Source organism: Phaseolus vulgaris, chromosome 2, assembly GCF_051622355.1.
Source record: "Phaseolus vulgaris cultivar YP4 chromosome 2, ASM5162235v1, whole genome shotgun sequence".
In the NCBI taxonomy this organism is placed as follows: Eukaryota; Viridiplantae; Streptophyta; class Magnoliopsida; order Fabales; family Fabaceae; genus Phaseolus; species Phaseolus vulgaris.
The window spans coordinates 11,379,784-11,401,618 of NC_143499.1; the positions used below are offsets into that span (position 1 = coordinate 11,379,784).

General features: G+C 30.7%; 1 protein-coding gene across 2 annotated transcripts; it reads right to left on the minus strand.

Annotated features, from left to right (window-relative positions):
* Positions 1–254: 254 nt before the first annotated feature.
* Positions 255–2,370, minus strand: LOC137810641 (Serine/threonine-protein kinase WNK (With No Lysine)-like protein). 2 transcript variants are annotated; one of them, XM_068612024.2, is made up of 7 exons: positions 2,107–2,369; positions 1,852–1,902; positions 1,590–1,766; positions 1,372–1,477; positions 1,111–1,152; positions 965–1,021; positions 255–850 (listed from the first exon to the last, which is right to left on the minus strand). In XM_068612024.2, exons 1-7 carry the CDS (start codon positions 2,241–2,243, stop codon positions 335–337), a joined length of 1,086 nt encoding a protein of 361 aa, XP_068468125.1. In that variant the 5' UTR covers positions 2,244–2,369; the 3' UTR covers positions 255–334. The 2 variants fall into 2 exon arrangements, with proteins under 2 accessions (XP_068468125.1, XP_090154392.1); XM_090298266.1 differs by having other exon boundaries at positions 255–1,021; positions 2,107–2,370.
* Positions 2,371–21,835: the final 19,465 nt, after the last annotated feature.

Sequence of the window (21,835 nt, forward strand, 5' to 3'; positions counted from 1 at the left end):
TGACTACGTGCTACGAACCCATACACACGCACACCCACTGACAGACACATCATGATCAGTAGCTGCAGATATGCACACGCATGCATGAAATACAACTTCCTTTCTCACAACTACAACATATATCAAGAATTAGAAGTATCTAGAATAAATAACAAAGCTAAATTTCAATGGTTGTTAATTATGTTATTATTATGTTATCATTATTATAATAATTATTATTATTATAGTAATAATGAAGCTAACTGGGTAGAATGTTAGGACTTAATAATTAGGACTAAATTTTCATTAATGCGAGTGATTGTTTCCATGTGTTTTGGGAAAAGTGTAGTGATACTCAAAATCCATCGTTGGCTCCACTCCTAGTTACATTATTCTGATCTTGATGGAAGTGATGTTGATGGTGGTGGTACCCTGGCATGGAACTGCTACTCTCACCTATGTCAAGTTCTGGCCTGTATACCTCTTCTTCTAACTCTTCTTTTGCCACTTTTTGCATTGATCCCATGAACTCCAGTGGCCTTTGCTGGGGTGATGCCAGGAGTTGATGATGAGACTGTGGCTGTATTGGATGTGGTGGTGGCACCACTGAGGGGAGTTTAGAGAGAAGTGCCTCCAGGCTGCTCATTGAGGGAGTTATCTTGAGTGGCAAGTTGAAGTGGTTCTCATATAACTCAGCTTGAGGTGCAAGATGGTTGCCTTGAAAATGCCATTGTTCTGGGACTCCATACCCTCCTTCTACTTTACAAGGATATGCAGAAGATGATGGATGTGGCAACAGCACACCAGGGATACTCTCAATGTAGCTGAACTTTTTTCTTAAAAGAACCACATAGCTCAGGTCTTCAATCACCTTCAGTTCCATCCAGAGAGACATAAAAGTGGACATGGTACCATGAGTCATGAGTAAAGTTGTAAAATAGATTTTTCCAAATGTGAGAGAAAGAGAGAGGAGAAGAGGGAAAACCTTGTGAACAGCTCCTAATTGAACCACACCTTCTCTCACAGCAATAAGAGCTATGGTCTGAAAGAATGATACAATTGAATTCAATAGAGAAAGGAGATCCTGCAGTCTCAAATCAAAGATAGTGGCTTCATATTTGAGACTCATACCTTTATACCAGACAGGAACTGGGCTTCCCAAGTCCTAGGGTGCTGTAAAAGAGCATATATATTCTATAAGGATATACCTACAGTTTTTCTTTTTGAAAGCATACAAACATACATAAACATGAAATCATGACTATTAATTTGTAACACGCGAAATTAATAGCTAAACTTAGATGATTCTGTTAGCAATTAAATTTGACATTTAATGCTGTTCACTTCGCAAGCGTAGGAAAGATATAGGTGGGGTTTTAATTTCTTTCTCACCGAATCTGCTGAATTGTGCCATGCTGACAAGAAGTTGATTTCTTGATCATTAGGCTCTTTGTATATCCACTTGTGGCTGTGATCTGCAGCAACTTTTCCTATTAACCTGCTCCATTGAAGATAATTACTTTGCTTTAAAATCTTACAAGAGAAAAACAAGACAAGTGTGACACAAAAGGATAAAATATTATCGATTAAAATATACAGATATTGCATACCCTTCTCCGTAGTTATAGATCTCATGGGACATCTTGAAGAAGAGTTCCGGTTGCAGTCCTTGGTAGGGCTGAAATTCACAGTTCCCATAAACCGATGAGGTAGGACAATCTCCAGAATTGATTTCAGGAGCTGCCGATGCAGCAAAATTGCAGAAACCATCTTCCCAGACCAATATCCTGCATGCATATAAACACATTTGTTAACCCAAAACACAATAATTCTGCACCAGTGTTGAAGCTAACCTCAACACTGGAAACATACCAATTCCTTCTGTTTCCTCTTGATCTATCATAAGCCCCTTGTCCTTCCCACCTATATGATTACGAAGAAACAAGATTCAAGAATCAGCACATGTATTATGGAAATGTTTTCATAAAGTTGTAGTCAAGTAGTCCATTTATAGATACTATATATATATATATATGTATGTGTGTGATCTTTGTGCCTAGTCAATGCACAAAATCTGTCTTTACAAGAGATATAGAATTGATTGATCTCTAATTCCCCTCTCCTTACTTGGGTGGAGGGTAGTTTCTAGGCAAGATCCTCCAGAAGACTGCATAGACCCATTGGGAATTTTCATGGATGCACAAACTTCTGAGAGTGTGTTGAAGGAGATGGGTAACAGCCAGTGGAGTGAGATGTTCTTCCATCAAATCCTCAGAAAGCAAAACAATTATAGGCTCTATGTATATATTCGATCTCTTTCCCTTGCACCCCCTCACCTAGCTATCTTTAAGAGTGGGGAACTGCAACATCCTATCCTCCTTTATATAAGCCCACCAACAAGGAAATCTCACATTTATACCCCCCCTTTCTCTCTCTATATCTTTCTCTCTCTCCTACACATACTATACATTTAGGTGGGGGAAAGTTGGGGTGAAATAAATGAACCATATACTTTTCATTGTACACTAAATATTTTAATATTTTCTTCAGACCCCACCTCCCGTTTTCCTTCTCCCTTCCCCAAATCCTCATCTTTCAATATCCTCCAAACTTCAAAACATTCAAACTCAACCAAATTCATGAACCGTCCATCACCACCACCATAGGCCGTATATAATGTTATTATATCTATATATGTGGTTCAAAAACAGCATTATATGAGTCACGTAGCTCCATGTCTTTGTGACTCTTATCTAATTTCTATAGCCTTGATCCTGAACAACAATGCTCCTGCAGCAGCATCCATCTTTTCATACATATTTTATATTTTAATTCATGTTCCATCGCTTACCGTTCTGTTCCCTGACACTCTTAGGTATCAGCATGTACTCATGATTCCAGTCCCAGGCTAACTTCCTAAACCACAACCATTTATTCTACTCAACCGGCCACAACACCGCACCTAATAAATGTTACCACCTTTTTAATTAACTTTAATATGTATGAGACACTACTCTTTTATTTTTCCATTAACTTGGATTTGTAGTTTTGTTCGATCGGTTGTCTGCTACGTGAGGAACAAGATAATGGTGCCAGGATATCCCTTAGAGGAAGCGAAATATCAACATCAAATTACTGTTTGAATACTATTCCATCAGACTCTCGTAGCAACTAGTAGCAAATAACTAGTTTGAGTAATAATGCGTAAATTGGATAACTAATTACTTCATAAGCAGAAAAATCATGTTTCTTTATATATATGAGTGGTGTCAGATATTAGTATTCTTATAATTTTCTTTTACTCCAAAAGGAAGAGCTGAGTTATTATTTTTTGAACCCAAATGAGAAAATGGATCAGTCTAATTAATTTCAACTTATAATCTCTTCAAGGTAAAATTGTGGAACACTTCTTGTTCATAAGATCCATTAGGTTGCAAGAGGCTAAAACACTATGAACACAACCCTTGTTGCAGTTCTAGGGAAGACATGGTATTTCCCCATGTTTTCTTCTTTATTATTCCCATTTTGTCACCCTCTTTTCACATTCTCCATATGATAAGCAAATTAAAACGTTGATAGAAAAAGTTTCTCAGTTTTCTCGAGTAGTTTGAAACTGGAAGTTGAAAGCAACGTATGATACATAATTAGTAACAACCAAAGAGAAAGCGCAGCACACATAAAATGACACCAGCTAATTCAACCGCTTGTAACCATAACCTGGTAGTAGTGGAAAATTTTCCCAACCAAAATCATGCTGAACAAGCTTCAGAAAACAAAGTTTCAACGACACCATCTATACACTTGAAATTTAAGAACTCCACCATCTCTCTCTCTCTCTCTTGGTATAGTCGGTATCTCCTTTCTTTGCACCTGCTACCCTCCCATCTCTGATGAATCTGTAAGTTACATAATGACTAAATGGAGAAGAACTCATTACTTTCATTTCCCCACTCTGACACACCAGAAAAAGCTTGACAGGCAGGCCATTATACTCCTATCCCTTTGACCATACATTATTATACATAATAACTAAGAAATACCTAATAAAAACACTTTTCAAAAGAATATATATATATATATATACACAATATATATGTATATGAAAGCTAGGCAAGCATTAATGTTATAGATTACCTAATAACCCAACCATTTATTTATTGCCTTCATTTCATGACAGTGACACACATTGCTGTCTCCATGATTTCCCAAACGGATTCTTCCTGTGTAATGTACCAACAACAATGCTTTCATGTCTATGTGAGTGTGTCCCGCGTGTGAGTGAGAAAACGGGGGGGTTGGTGTGATTAAGGTGCTAAAATAAACTGTACTATGCATGTATAATTCATGATGTGTACGATGGTAAGGCAGAGAAAGTTACTTAGCAGTGGTAGAGAGTTGGGGACAGCCTCTGAAATGGCTGATGTAAGCCAAGGGAAAGTGCTGGGGGCTACAAAACAATTCAATGAGTTTTGGATTTTATTGGAGGTGGGTGATGCCCTCTAGTGGACATAATATATTGCTATCTTGTTTCTTTTCACAATATAATAAAACACCATAACTCTACACAAAACAACTTTAATTAATCATCAACAACTCATTAGTAACTGTGAAACCAAACTCATCAACTTTGAGTATATATAATTAGAAAAACCTAACTAAAATAAAAAGATTTGATCCCTGGTGAAGGGAATGGGATGGAAGGAAGTTTGGTATGGGAGCAAAGAATGGCACAATAGTCTTGGTCAAGGAACAGGTGTTGAATCTGGAAGGATGCCCCATCCCTTTCTTCAATTAAAGGAAGTGGAATCTCTGCTCTCCCATCCTTCCCAACGTCTATGTCTCATTTCATCATATTAAATAAATAAACAAATACAAGAACAATGCAGCAGATAGAGATAGAAGGACAAATTAATCAAACTAACCATTTAATTATTTGGAAAGTGCATCACTGTGATTTCCATAATGTGTCCTTAGAATCAGATAAATTATTAATTAGGAGACAACGAAACATAGGATCTAGTAATGCATACTTCTAAGCAGGCAAAGATATTTGTTAGCTCCACCTCAAACTTATTGCACAATATATATTATAAAATAAAATAAAAAAATACTAGATGGTAGGGGATAAAAGAGTGTAATTAGATATTGTTTTGGAATGTTTGGTGGCATGTTACAGGTTATAGTTAATGGCTAGGGTTAGATTCCCTCTGGCCCCCCCTTTTTGTCTTAAAAGAAGCAGACACATAACCCTCACACTTCACTTACTTAGGCTTCGTAAATAAAGGATACCCTAATTGGTTATCCGTGATGTCTATCTATCTATATCTAAATTTCAGTGTTTCTTGAAGTCATGGAATTTCTTATCTTAACTAACTCATTTGTTTCTACCCTTAAAGTCTATCAAAACAATCAACTTTCTTCACATTTCCCAACATCAAAAATTATTTTTCTGCCTGTTCATTCATTTTAATTATTTACCTTGCTCCTCGAATACACCATTCTTGCACACCTCTTTTTTTAACTACAAATTTACTTTACATTTGGTTTTGTTTTAATACATAGTGATTCTTGACATGACTCACCTTTTGTGTTGAACATCAATTGTATTGAAAATTGAAAATGATTTTAAATTAGATTTCAACTCTATAGCAACAAAAAAATGTGAAATAGCAACTACAATTTGTTGCTAAACAAACAATTATAGAACTGCAAAATTATTTTGTGACCAAATTGACAACCAATGAGAGGCTGTTGCCAAAATCCCATCGCAACGAGTTCATGAAATTACAAGTCTCGAAATTCATAACTTAGCAATGAACAATATTCGAACATTATAATAATTTAAAATTGGTATAACTTGATCTAATCATATGTAGTTCTTGGTGATCTTGATCAGTAATTTAGTTGGTCACTAAACTTGTTACCAATCAGATGCAAACTTCAATACATCTATATCACTTCATACATACTAACTTTAATCCCTCGTTATATATAGTGAAACATATTTGAGGACATAGAGAGTTGATAGAAAAATTCAGTATGATAGGATTCTCAATCTTTTTGAGCTTTTAGTACAAATATTTGTCGTGCCAATTTGATTGTACAAGACTTATTAAGTCTCTTTTATAATAGGATTGAAACATTTTTAAAATATTCTATTTAATTTTATTTATTTTTTGTGATCAATAAAAGTATACAATATAGTTAGTAATTATCAATTGGTTGCTACTCGGATGGGAGCTTTCTCATTGTGCATTGCAGCAAAGCTAATAACAAAAACATTTAATACTAAAACAATGTTCAAAATTAGTTGTTGGAGGCTTTGAAAAATTGTAAAATAAAGGACAAGATATCATTGGGAAGCACGTTTACAATTGTTTAGTATAGTGTTAAGAGGTTTTCTTAAATCGAAAAAGACTAAAATATAAAGTATATTCATTTCTTATGAAAGGAGAATACAATTTTTTTAAGAAAATAAAAGGAGAAAATTATAATAAGTATCTCTTAAGATGGAGTAATTTACTGAAAAATTGCGTATATGTTAAGAGGATATGCAAGTAAGATATGACATGTTCATATCTATATATATATTCCAATTGTGTGTTTTTTTCTTATTGACATTAAGTTCAGTTCATATTTGTCTTTATTTATTTATTTGGAGTGTAATGTTTGTTGTGGGATTAAGGTCAAATACAGCTTAAATTCAATTTTTTGTTGTGAAAAAGTCTTCAAAGACATTTCTGCTCGGCTTTCTAAAGAATATGGAGATGATTTTGGGATAAAAAGAACGAGAAAAAAAGTAAAATACTTAGTTAAAAAAGAGTCTTAATAATGTTATTCTTAATTAGTTTTTATTATAGTTATAAATTAAATTCAGTAAATATAAAATAAAACTCATATATTTATTTCAACCAAATTTAGAGAATATGTTCTCAACATTTTTTCTGAGTTAAATTAGTTGCCACTATATTAGTTTCTATATTCCACTAATAGCCTTCAGTTTCTTTAGAATCCCTAAACTCAAAAACCTCTTTTATTGCCAACTTTGAAAATGAGAGTGATTTGGGACAAAAGCTAATGTCAATGAGGTCACAGTTGATTCCCACTTTCCAACACCGACATCACCCTTCTTCTTTAAGGAAGCCATTTACAATTTAATCTCTTTTCAACCTTATTTTGTTTTCCACTTTAAATAAATAGTAGATAAAAAAAATCATGTTCGTAAACTATTTATGTAGAAAAAAAAACATATGACTTTATTTTTTTTTATGAAAAATAGAAAAAAAGTTAAATAAATAACGTAAGAGGTTGAACATATATCATCATAGGAGTGTGATGAATAATATTTTTAATAAAGGTGTTGGGTGAAAGCATTAAGAATAGTTCACACACTGTAGCAACTATCAAGTCCCATGATCAAGTGACTTAAAGTTCAATCATATTGTTTCCATTATAAATAAAAGATTTTAATTAAAGCACAAAGTTGATACGCATGTGAATTATCTATTTCCAAATTAAGCACCATGGACTCTTGAAATGAGACATGTTAAGGAGATAATGAACCATTTATATGCTTCTCTATCCGACAACTTCAATTTTACTTTTAATAATTGATTCTTGATAAGGAGCATATGCCAAGGTGTAAAGTTGATCACAAGATATCTTTCATAAATTTCAGAACAATTCTATAAATTCCATCTTTCTCATAATTTGTTGTTTCTTGTTCTTATACTTCACTCTTCCCCTTTAAAAATGCAAGAAAATAATTTGAGAAAAAAAATAATCAATTGAAAAAACCATGCAAGGGGAAGATGGATAAAATGAATTTATATAGCATAAAACAACTTGCTGTACACAAAGAAATTTATTGGAAAAAATATTTGAAAAAAAAAGAGATACTAATTAGGTTTTTGGTTCATGCATCAGTGATGACTTTGCCATTGTTGTGTGAGATAGATAGAGAAGCACATTGATGACAGAGGAAGCAAAAGCATTATCATGACTAATAATTATCAAGATGTTGAAACTGTAGTTATTAGATGAGTTGTTTCTCAGGGTAGATGAATTGTACTAGTTTGGTGTATAGTGTTATACAATAGCTAAAGTACACCAAAAATACGAATTATTTATTTAATTTTTTGATTTTTTCAACTAGAAACAATAAATAATGAAAGAAAAAGGGTATAAGAGAGAGAAAGAAAGAGGCAAGGAAAGAATAAAAAAAAAGGAAACTGAAAACTTTGCTCTTTTTCAAATTTGAATCCTTTAGTTGTTGATTTTTGTGGTTGAAGTGTTGTCTCCCTTGAATCGTATAAATTGACCTTTCTTACTATTTATTTGAAAACCATGAGTTCCTTTCTGTACTGCACACCCAAAAACAGCCCCAGAACCACTCTCTTTACTATAAAGAAAGAAGCTATACCATGGAAAGACTTCAAAACTAACCCTCAAAATAAAATATATTCAGGACCACTTTCTACTAACTAGTACACAATTATTCTAGTTTAACCAAAATTAAGTTAACTATCTGAAACAACACTTTTTTTCACAATAATTATCTTCGACTTAGTTTATATTAAAACACATATAAAAAGATTCAGATGCCTTCATCATCCATGAAAATGTTTCAAATAAATAAATATTGTAGAAGAGTTTGGCCATATATGTACTATATGCATGAACTTGTTAGGTGCACGTATTAATAATATAGTTTTAGGGAGGTTAATGTTACGTCTCTACATTAAAAACCAATGCAGTTTTCTTTACAAAAAAAATGTAGTTTCTACCATTTTTGTTTTCCTTTTCTGTAGCAGATTTTGTTAAATAGGGTTACAAAAGATACTTAACCTGCCTTGAATAAATTTAATCTTTATATATATATATATATATATATATATATATAACCGTATAGGATACTTAAATCAATATAACAGAGAAAGGCAAAATCTACCTTAGAATTAATTCATAATCATCAAGGATTAGAGTTTCATAAAACCCGCAACACTATAAATTATCAGTCTCTTGAATGAAATTAATTTTATTTTTCATGTCAAACCACCAAATAATAATAATACTAATAAAAAAAAACCACCATCTATACTTTTATTAATCTTTTTTCTTGATACCATAGCAGAAAAAGACTTCGTAATATTTTGGTGGTGAAGATTTTTATTTGCATGTGACTAAAGTATATATTTTGCTGTTTAAGTAGTTATATATTATTGAAATTTGAAAGCCTTTTGAAACGTAGTAATAAAATTGTATCTAGAAAAATATATTCTAAGACTAAGAATATATTATATCGACACCTTTATTTAAATAATTAATACAATAATTTAAATTTTGAGATGGACTACTTAGTTTATAAATTTAAAATATGCATAATATTATAGTCCATGACAAACGCGGAGTAAAATATATAAGAGTATGAGTGTGCATATTTAATCACGTAATCACATTTGTTTTAAGGTATATTAACATTGCATTCTTAGGGATATGATGCCTAAGGATATTATTGACTTAATAATCTCAAATCAAAAAATCAAAATTCACTAATTAAAAATTGATAAAATAAGATTAAAAGTAAAATCATAGAAAAATGAAGTGAGATCAATGGATAGTTTATCTTTGAAAAGTGACTTCTATTTTTATGAAAATATGGGGGTAAAAAGAATATATAAATATAAATATTTTAAAATTCTGAAAACGAATGGTACTTAAAAATATTTTTCTCGAAAGTTGTACCAAACGAGAGTATAATATTCTCAGGTTAACTTTTCATAAAACAGTTTGATTTTTATGTATAAGTTTTTCATTTTTGTAGATAGAAATTATATTATATAAAATAGAGTTGCTAGTTTTATCTTGTTATTAATTATGTATGAGTTCTACTCTTGTAGAATTAATGTATATGAAACTCTATATGCATTACAAAAAAAGAAAGACAGAAAGTAGAAAGATATTGTCAAATAAAAACCAATACTAATGTTATTGTTAGGATTAGCATAATTAAAATTCCTAAAAGTTAATATAAAATTAAAAGAAAAATGTGAAAAAATAAAAATACAATTAACATAGAATATATGCATTTTGTGTGATGATACATGTCAATAATTATGAAGTTAGGTGGATGTGAATGGTAGAGAACACATACTTTATTTTGGATTTAGGTTTTGAGTTACAGCCAACAAATATTGGTGGAAAGCTGTAAACATGAAGTGGAAAGCACCACACTGTGAAGGCTCAAGCTGGATGCCACGACTTACAACTTTTAATGGATCATAATCCACAAAGATGTAGGGTACCTTACAAATAAAGCACGTAATTTTAATTTTCTTTTGTTTTTGGGTGGAGGGTGGGGCACATTAATAAACATGATTAATATATAGGTTAACATTTACACAGGGTTACATATCATACTTGCATATATGGACAACATGTTTTGCAGTTTTCTTTTGGTGCTAAAAGGTTTTAAGGTAGGAGAACCTCTTGTTTCAAATGATAAATTACAAAAGATAGTTCTTCCTTTATTTTTTCTATTTATAAAATTAATATTTTAATTGTTATCAATAACTTTTACAAAAAATCATTATATCCTTTATATTTATATTTTTTTTTATAAAATGCATTAATTATTAAATGTGGAGTTAGAAAAAATATTCATTTGATTTGTGACAACGATTAACAAAAAAATATCACTGAGTAAAAAAGTAAATAAAAGGGCAGTATTATAATTTGCAATATGACATAAAAATAATAATATAAAAATATAAAAATTTAAGCACAAATTATATAAATATATCAATTATGGGTAAAGAATAATTTAAGTGATTAGTTAATTATATTAAGCATTTCTTCCAATAGTTTATATTACTTCCTTTTTCTCACTATTGAATATAATTTAAGATTCTCTTATATATATATATATATATATATTAAGAACGATAGTACATACGTCCCTTTTTGAAATAATTATTAAAGTAATTTCATTTTTTCCAGAGTTTTTTTTTTATCATCAATAAAAATAAATAAACATGAAACATTTTAGGGAGTGGATTTGGCGGCTGGGCACAGAGGAAAACGGTCTTTGGAAGGAGGTCGTGGTCTCAAACTATGGTGGGGAGAAATATTAGGGCTCAAGAGACTACGAGATCCGTCTCTTTGTGGTGGAAGGATTTGAAAGAGGTTTGGAGGTTTCAGGGATGGAAGAGAAATTTTGAGGACAACATTGTCTGGGATATTGAGAACAGAAGAGAGATTAGTTTGTGGGAAGATGGATGGTTGGGAGATGGATCTTTGAAAGGAAAATTCCCAAGGCTTTTCTCAATCTCTTCTTGCAGAGAAGCTAAATTGAGACAAGCAGGAGAATGGAATAATAATGTTGAGTGGTCTTACTTGGTCTTAAGTTTAGATATTTTGAAGAAGGATGTAAGACCGTTGATTTTAAGCTAGAAAATAGAGTTAAATTAAATGAAAATAAAAAAGATTTTTAGAAAAAGTTGTAAATAAGTTCAAAATAATTTATTTAATTTATTTTAATTTTTTAAATTTTAACTCTCTTTATATTATCTAAAACTTTTAGATTGATTTTCATCATTTCTACTATCAAATCATACTTTCACTTGTTCCCTTACAATTGATTCTATCTTTTTTTATATATATTGGAAGTTTTATACTCCATCTAACAAAATTAACGGAGAAATATAAATTTTGGTGATCCAAATAAGAATAAGTGTGAAGGTGTTGGTTTGATAGTTTGGAGTTTTGAAACTTTCTTTTATTTTAGAAATGAAAGTTTTTAAGTGTTGGAATTGTTTTCCTTACAAAGTAAGTCACCAATGGCGAATTCGTAGGTTCAATTCCTACTGGATGCACGCCAATGGGACCCTTCGTCCAAAAAGTCTATTGGATTTTTGTTCAAGAATGAAATCTTATTGGAACTGTCCAATTCACCCTTTGGAACCATATCAAATCCTCGATAGAATGAAATAGGATGAATTGAGACTAATAAGAGGATTAATAACTTACATTTTTTTATCAACAAGAAAAAATAAACAATATATATTAAAAATAATAACTTACATGTGTTCAACAATTATTTTTGTTCATATAAATTGGAAATATGTTGAATGGTGTGAATTTGAAGTAAATGTTGAAATATTGAAAATGTCAATTATATAAATTTATTTTATTTATGTCATTTTTAATTTAAATTAAGGTTTGTTAGTCATTTTTAGCTTGAATTATTCCATAAATAAGTTTGGGTAAAAACATGTTCATTGTGATGATTGAAACACTAGGTTGTTGTTTATGTTTCTTTTTTGACATATTTAGCTTATGTTAGTTATCGTCCGAGCAACACTTTACATGGTCATCATTATTATTTATAGAGCTCTATCGTTTAAGTGTCATATTAGTCACTCAAGTAACATGGCTTCTCGCTTAAATTGTGGTTAGTTTGAGCAAGAGGGGTGTCAAAACAATTCTCTCTTATAGATATCTCATTGCTCAAGTCATGTGTGGTTGCTGAAATGATGTTGGCAAAAAGTACGATCGATAGGATCATGGTATTCATTGAATGATTAGAAAATTGACCAAATTGTAACTAGTATGTGCTTGGAAGAACTGTATGAGAGCATTGTGTTTTGGTTTTAAAGTCTATGATAAAGGGTTGGAGTTCCAAACCGTTTAGAGTTTTAGACGTATGAAAAAATAATGAAAATTTCCAGAGTTTTGTCCAAACTAAGTGATTTTTTTTTTATGTTAGGGGGTTTTAGAATGTTTATTCTAAAAAAAGTTCAAAAATCTAAAAAAGGAGCTAAAGATTTGGAACAATAACGTATTTCAGAATGTAAATAAGAAAGTTGAGGAAATTAGGAGGAAAATACAATCATTAGATGAGTTGGATGATGAAAGCCAACTTGACAAGGAGGGTAAGTAGGAAAGACAAACTTTGTTGGCTGATTTGAATAAAGCTAAATTTAATCAAGAAACACTATTGAGACAAAAAGCTAGAACCAAATGGATAATGCAAGAGGACCTTAACTCAAAGTACTTTACTAAGATAATAAATTGGAGAAGAACTTTAAACAAGATTAATGGTTTAATGGATAATGGTGAATGGTGTGATAACCCACAAAGAACAAAGGACAAAGTGAAGAAGTTTTTTACAAATAGATTCAGTCAAAGGGAGGGGTTGAAGGTTAGACTAGAAAATATTCAATTTACAAAGATAAGCCCTAAGGACAATGTCATGCTCATGGATGCAATCTCTGAAAAGAAAATTCGAGAGGCCATCTAAAAATGTGATAATAAAAATCCTGATCCAAATGGATATAATTTTGGTTTCATTAAACTTTTATGGGAAGATAAAGGATGCGGTTAATCCAGTACAGTTCTTTTTCACCCACAGGAAATGGACAAGGGAAGTAAAAGTCTATTTCATAACTCTCATACCCAAGGCAAAAAGCCCCCCAATAACTTTTCAAATATAGACCCATCTCCCTTGTTAGATGTTTGTATAAGGTAGTGGCCAAAATTTTGTCACTAAGATTAAAAAAGGTACTAAATAAAATTATTGACTATAGGCAGTTAGTTTTTACTGAGGGGAGGAGACTTATGGATAGTGTCATGGTAGCAAATGAGGCCATATATGAGTTAACGAGGAAGAAGAAAAAAAGTTTATTTCTTAAAGTAGATTATGAAAAGGCATATGATTCCATAAGGAAGGGACTTTATTAACTCCATGTTGGGGAGATTAGGATTCAACACAAAATGGATTGGATGAATAAAAGAATGTCTGGAATCCTCAAACTTGTCTATTCTTGTCAATGAGAGTCCCACAATGGAGTTCAAACCTGAAAAGGAACTAAGACAGGGCGATCCTTTAGCCTTGTTCTTATATCTTATAGCCACAAAAGGATTGGCCGGGGGTGATGAGATAGGAAATGGATAAAAATTTATTAGAGAGTGTTCACATTGTCAATAAAAATACTAAAATAAACATGTTGCAATACACCAATGATACTATATTTTTTTGCAAAGTCTCTGTCCAAAATATACTAGTGTTGAAATCTATTTAACATGTTTTGAACTTGCATCGAGGTTGAAAGTGAACTACACTAAAACTACAATTGGGGGATTATTGTAGATGATATTTCAATGCAAAGGTTTGTTGCAATTATGAATTATAAAGTCATTAGTACCCTTTTCAACTATCTGTATGTGAATGTGCATGGGAAGCATAAAATAATACATTTTTGGAATGGAATAGTACAAAAAATTAGGAATAGGTTGGCTGGCTGGAAAAGGGAGATATTTGTCCGGCATTGATAAAATTTGTTTATTGAAATAATTTATTACACCATTCCCTTTGTTCTACATGTCATTTTTTAAGATGCCAGCAACGGTGATAAATATAATTAAGAAAATACAGAGACAATTTCTCTGGGGCTGGGAAAGTCTTGGCAAAAAAATAACAAGGTTAGCTTGGGATAAGGTATGCAAACCAAGGAGTCAGGGCAGTTTGGGTGTGATAGATATAAGAACATTTAACCTTTAAGTAAATGGATATGGAGGCTAGGGATGGAGAATGAGGAATTATGGAAAGAAATTCTAAAATCTAAGTATGGGGATGGAGAAAGTTAAGGAATTTAGAATTCAATTTAACAAAATTGGTTTGGTGGAGAGATCTAAAAATTATTGCTGCCATGGAGGAATGAGGGAAATGTTTTGAGGGATAGTAGGGAGAGAGGAAAAAGATAAAAGTGTGAGAAGATAAGTGGATGGGAAATAACACTTTAAAAGAAACATTCCCTAGACTATATACACTATCAATCGTAAGGAGGCAATGATATATGGTGCAAGAAGTTGGCAGAACAAAGACTTAAGATGGAGAAGAATTTCATTCTAATGAGAAACATATTAGATAAATGTTTTGATGCGTCAACTAAATAATACAATTCTTAGAATGGGAAAGGAAGATGAATGGAGCTGGAAATATGAGGTAATTCAAACATTTACAATCAAACCTACATACAATGTGCTAGAGAAGGAGGAAAATGCGGAAAATAATAACATTCTAAGGCAATTCTGGAATATAAAGGCACTATCCTCATCACAGGTAGTTGGCGATGACTCTTTTTTTTTTTTTTTTTTTTTTTTTTTACAGAAAGTGTATCATGTCAAAAGTAATAAATTGTTCCTAAGGATGAATATCGAACCCAAAATTAACAGTTCAATTCTCAAGTATAATATTCACTAAATATAAGACAATATGTAAAATTTTGTTAAAAAGTTGTATGTATTGTGAATTTGCAAGAAATTAAATAAGGCAAAGTAAAAGATTTGTATGAGTCAATTGGAAAAATTGGGATTGTGGTTCATCATTCTCACTCATTTGTATTTTTCAAAAGCATATAATAATCAATCTTGATTGATACTGATGCACATATGAAAATCATTCATATCGATTCCTCGCATATAAAATTATTAAGAGAGTCTCCTAAATATCAATTCCTCCCATATTTATAAAAGCTTCTTATAATTATGAAGAAAATGTTATAAAACAATTAACATTTCAAATTTATTCCTAACATTCAAATATGTTAAGCATCATCATTTAGGTAAAGATGCTTGGAAGTACTTTCCAGTCAAATCTAAGGATCAAAATCATGAATAGTTCAAGCTTTGGAAAATAAAATGATAATACCAACTATCAATCAAGAAATAGTTATTATAGATAAATACCACCTTAATACATAAGAGTTTGAACAAATTACTCCCAATCCCAAAGGGAAGAATTAGCCACTCATGTTGGCCATTACAAGCATGAAAAGCAAGAAAAGAAGATCCAAGATGTTTCTCCTTGACGACTATCTCTTCTAGGGTTTTCTATCACTCTCTATTCTCCCAATGATGTCTAGAGTTATGCCTCACACCTTCTATTTATCCTAATTAAGCTTGAGATAAGTGACATCTCGCTTAAGCGAGTTTGACGAGAAAAATCTCATCTTCACTGGAGTGAACTCGCTTGGGCGAGCCTTAGGCGAGTCTTGGGCGAGTTCCTCTAGAGTGATATTGCTTGGGCAAGGTTGACTATTTGGTGTTGGGTTCCTAATTAACACAAATGCCTTAATCATTTTCATGCTTTTTTATGATGTAACATAAAATAAAAATTAAGCAACCACAACTGTCAATTCATCAGTGAAACTCTCAAATTGTTTAAGATTCACACACTCACTTGGCTTAATTAGTTTAATTCCTTATTGTTTGTCATTCTCTATTCCAATTAATCATCCCGTTTAATTTTCACGTATCACAATCTCAATCACATTTGAATATGGATTCAACACAAAGTCTAATTCAACCTGTGTCTAATTCATTTCACTGTTCTAATCTTTAAACACAAAGTATGATTAATATTTTTGCACAATTCAAATTAATATTCCAGTTCTAACAATATTATTTAAGAAAAAGATAAAACTAGAAAAATAACTCAATAATTAAATTAAAATTGAAAACAACTTAACAATAAAAAATATAGCCAAATTGAAAAACTGAAAGGAAATAACTAGAAAGATAAAACCATATTTTTGTTATGCTTTATGATCAATAATCTCTTCTTAGTAACTCATCCATCTCTCTGTTAAACTCCTCATCTACAGTTGTAGATGGTTCTGCTTCATCTGCTAGACTTGCCCCCCAAAAAAATAATAACTGTCCCCAGATCATGCTACATAAGCTCCAAATTGATATGAAGGCATACAGAAGTTGGGTTGCCCTTGATTACATAATTTTGAAATGCTCAACTCACTTAAGCGAGTTGTATCTTACACAAGCGAGGTTGACATGGCATGTCTATAAGTGAAATGCTCAACTCGCTCGAGTAATTTGTATCTCGAGGCGAGGCTAACATGACACGTGTCTAAGTGAAATCTCGTCTAAGCAAGATTAATCTCGTCTAAGCAAGATTAATCTCGTCTAAGCAAGATTAATCTCGCTTGAGCGAGATTGCTCCAGTGAGCATCCCATTATTATTAAACACTTAACTTGCCTAGGTAAGCTATATCCTGTCCAGGTGAATTTCCCTGCACAATTTTGTTTTTATAAATTTATGCAAAATCATGGATTTTATCAACTAATCTCAAAACAAAAATTAAAATAAACAAATCAACAATAAATGAATAAAATTTATATTGGGTTGCCTCCCAGTAAGCGTTTTTTTAACATCATATAACTTGACACATGTTTCTCTAAGGTTCATTTAAAAGAATCAAGGTGGTGAGTTATTCCTTCTCATTGCCCAAATATGGCTTCACCATTTGACCATTTACTACCTGACTTTTATGTGATATTGGGTCTTCTAACTCTAATGCTCCATAAGGCTTAACTTCCTTAACTATAAGGGCCTGCCCACTTAGATTTTAGCTTTCCAAGAAAAAGTCTCAATAACAACACAAATTGGCCAATATGAACATTTCTTTCCAAAATCTTCTTGTCATGATATTTCTTTGTGCGTTCCTTATAAAGCTTTGAGGAACTATATGCATTTAATCTCATCTCTTCTTGTTCTTGATTGGAGTTTTCTCTTTTCCTCAGCAGCTTTAGCATATAAATTTAACATCTCCAATGCCCACTATGCCTTATGTTCCAATTCCACTAAAAGATGACATGTTTTCCCGTAGATCAATTGAAATGGAGAAAGAGCATAGGGGTTTTATATGCATTCCAATAAGCCCACAGTGCTTCATCAAACTTGATTGACCAATCTTTTCTAGATGAAGTCACTGTTTTCTCTAAAATTTTCTTAATTTCTCTATTAGAAACTTTTGCTTGCCTATTTGTTTGTGATAGGTTGAAGCTACTTTATGATAACCCCATAATGTTCTAAAATTTTCTTCACCTGGTATTACAAAAATGAGAGCCACCACCACAAATCAATACTCTGGAAGTACCAAACCTGCAAAAAATTTCCTTTTAAGGAATTTAATGACTGTCTTAGGATCTGCTTTCTGTGATGGAATTTCTTCTACCCATCTAGAGATATACTCAACTACCAACAATATATACTCATTTTAAAAAGAAGATGGCATTGATCTTATGAAATCAATTCCCCAAGAATAAAAAACTTCAATCTCTTGAATGTTTTGTAATGGCATCTCACGTCTTCTAGAGATGCTTCTTGTTCTTTGACATCTATCACATCTATGTACCCATTCATGCGTGTCTTGGAATAATGAAGGCTAAAAGAAACCTAATTGGAGAATGATAAATGCTATATTTCAATAATATTTTATATTCAGATACAAACACTTATGAATATTAATTGATAAAATAACTATAATATAACCCCTAATTTATGAATTTAAACCCTTTTACATAGTTTGTGATTATAATTTGAATAAGAACAATCTATTCCCAAAGGGAAAAAGGAGAATGGAGAGGAAAGGGCAAAAAAAGAATATATAAAGCTAAAAAGGGAAAGCTGGAACACATCAGTACTCATCCAAGCTCGTCCAAGCTCGCCCAAGCTAGAAGCTCCCAGAGGATCTCGCCTGAACGAGATCACTCCAATGACGTTGGGCGTGTTTTCATCCAACTTGGCCAGGCAAGCCTAATCACGCCCAGGCGAGCCTAATCACGCCCAAGCGAGCCTGATCACGCCCAGGCGAGAAGTTACTTAGCGTAAGCTCAACTAGGTTAAATATGAGGCGTGAGACACAACCATAAAAATTCATTAGGAGAATAAGAGGTGATAGAAAATCCTAGAGGAGACATCCGTTAAGGAGAAACATCCTGGATCATCTTTTCTTGCTCTCCATGCTTGTAATAACCAACACGAGTGACTAATTCTACCGTTTGGGATTGAGAGTAATATGTTCAAACTCTTATGTATTGAGGTGATATTTAAATATAATATTTTGTTCTTGATTGATGATTGATATTGTCATTTTATTTGTAATGCTTGTTTTTATGATCTAGATCTTTAAATTTGACTGGAAAGTACTTCTATGTTTCTAACCCAAATGATAATGTTTAACATATTTGAATGCTAGGAATAGATTTGAAATATTAATTGCTATCAACTTTCAATCATAATGATAAGAAGTTTTTATGAATATGCGAGAAATCAATATTAAGAGACTCTCTTAATAATTTTGTATGTAACAAATCAATATAAATGACTTTTATACGGGCATCAACATCAATCAAAGGATAGAATATTACTATGCTTTTCAAAATACAAAAGAGTAAGAGGGATGAACCTCAATCCCAATTTTCTCAATTGAATCAACAATTCTTTACTTTGTTTTTATTTAATTTTCATGCAACCTATTGTCAATATCAACTAAAATCAAATTATTGTACATATTCTTATACTTAGTGAATGCTACTATTGAGATTTTAAATAATTGTTCCTTGTGGGTTCTATATTTGTCATTAGGGATAAATTATTACTCCTGACTCGGTACACTTGCCGTAAAAGAAGTCATCGGAGAATTTTTGCAACTGTCTTTTCTCCATTAAAATATTCTCCGTATGATGAATTATGGCATTTCCATATAATTTTCTTGGCTTCATCTTTTGCAAAAGATCTTCACATCAAATTATCTGCACCAATCTTGAACAAATGAGGATCACCCCATACATAATGATTAGCATCTTTAAAAAATCGTCTTCTTTGGTGCCAATCAAAATTCTCTGAAATCGCTCTAGAGGCTTTAAAATTGGCGATATCTACAAACCATGAACTCTCTTCATTTACTAACAACTTTTCATTTGAAATAATTCATGTAAGTTAGAAAAATTAAATTAATATATATTATAGAGACTAAAAATATGAGAAATTTAAAATATTATACTCCTTTTATGCTTTGTTTGGAAAAAGGTGGGGGTAGAAAGGGAAGAGACTGATGGAAAAGAGAGTGAAAAATTATGTTGTTTCGATGTTGGAAAATTAAGTTAAAAGTGATTGAATTTAAGTGGAAAGATGATATACGATCTGAATCATGTGATTGAAATGTATATTTTTTAATTGTATCATTTATTAATTTACTAAAATACACATGTCTTAAAATTGTGAAGGAGTTAAATAAAAATAAAAATGAATATTTATATATTAAGATTAAAACATATATTTATATATTTGTGTTTGAAAATTGTAATTAATGAAAAATAATATTTTTTTAGAATCAATATTATGATATGAATGATATAATTGTATTGTTAATTAATTTACGAAAATAGCCATGATTAAATTTTTTGTTAATTCATTTTCCAAATTCAACTTCATAAATTATTCAATTATTTCACATAGTTTAACCATGAAATCTTCAACCAACACAACTTAACATATCATGTTGTTGATCTATATCATGTTGTTGATCTATGGCATGTGGATTCCTTTATCTCGTCTTGATTATCAAATTAATTTCAAAGGAGTATATGGGGATATGAAAAAGGCTATAACCGATCATGTAAGGTGGTATAACTGATATTGTCACTACAAAAAAATCATTAAATAATAATTAAATTTAGAGATAAAAAATAACTAATCACTACATTGACTAAATTAGATACTCTTTTGGAGATTGAAAATTTATTGGTCTAAAGTGATTTTTTATTAATAAAAATTTATAAAATAGTTTCTAAATTGGTATCTAAATTAGCTACTAAGGTTTTAGCTCCTAATTTTTTAGTTTTTAAAAGACTAATAAAGACTAACTTAGAATATAAAATAATTAGTAGCTAAAACCTTGATAGCTAATGCTTAGATACCAATTTAGAAACTACTTTAATTTTTTTTTATTAATAATAGAAATTACTTTAAATACCAATATTTGTTTAGTTTATGAAATGGTCTTTAATTCAGTCAATATAGTAACTAATTATTTTGGTCTTTAAAATTAATTTTTATTTAATAATTTTCTTGTAGTGTGTCCTACAATCTTTTTAAAAATTAATTTTTATTTAATAATTTTCTTGTAGTGTGTCCTACAATCTTTTTAAAAATTAATTTGTAAAATAAATTTTAAAATAATTTAATATAAAAAATTTAAAAACATAAATCCAATTTAAAATAAAACATTATTCTAAAATTTTAATAAATAAGAAATTATATTTCATAATAAAAATATATTAAAATAAATTAATTTATAAAATCAAAATTTAAGTTAATAAATTTTATTTTATTTATTATTTTAACATTTTTATTTGAATTATTTTATTTAGTTATTGTAAAATTTTAAATATAACTATATTAAAAAATAATATATTGCATTAAAATATAATCAATTAAGTTAAAAAAACTTAAATAATTATATTTCCTTTCTCAATCAATAATATAAATATATTATAAAAAGTTGGGTTGAATCATACTTTTTCTTCAAATCTCTTTTCGTTAGCGAAAAAAGTTTTTCACCAATAACGGTTTTCGAGTTTTAAATTTTTTCTTACTTTATTGTTACGATTTTATAAATTTATCTTAGCATAGTAAATTATTGCATTTCTCCTCTTTAAAACAAACATGGTATTAAAGTTGTTGATTTCAAACTTGTTCACAACTCTATTCAAATAAAAATTTATGTTGATGTTGCTAACATAATCCAAATTTGATCTAAGGTAAGAAATTTAAAACTTTATGTTTTTTTTTCTAAAAAGACATGGGAAAAAAATTAAATTATTTGCTCATACAAAAGATTTATCGGGGCATTATTGTCAAAGACATGTTTCATGACTTGAATAACTCCTAGTTTTAGAGATCCAATATTAACTAGAGATAAAATCAAATTATAATATATAAGTGTGAAAAAACTTCATTGTACTACTTTAAGATGGTGTGAGAGCCATTAAGAGT

What these genes read in the sequence shown, in the direction of transcription:
- LOC137810641 (XM_090298266.1), bottom strand. Translation starts at nt 2,243, where the DNA reads ATGGAAGAACATCTCACTCCACTGGCTGTTACCCATCTCCTTCAACAC. An exon ending in AGAAACTACCCTCCACCCAA is followed by an intron (nt 1,903 to 2,106) that starts GTAAGGAGAGGG and finishes GTAATCATATAG; the next exon opens with GTGGGAAGGACAAGGGGCTT. An exon ending in ATCTATAACTACGGAGAAGG is followed by an intron (nt 1,478 to 1,589) that starts GTATGCAATATC and finishes TCAATGGAGCAG; the next exon opens with GTTAATAGGAAAAGTTGCTG.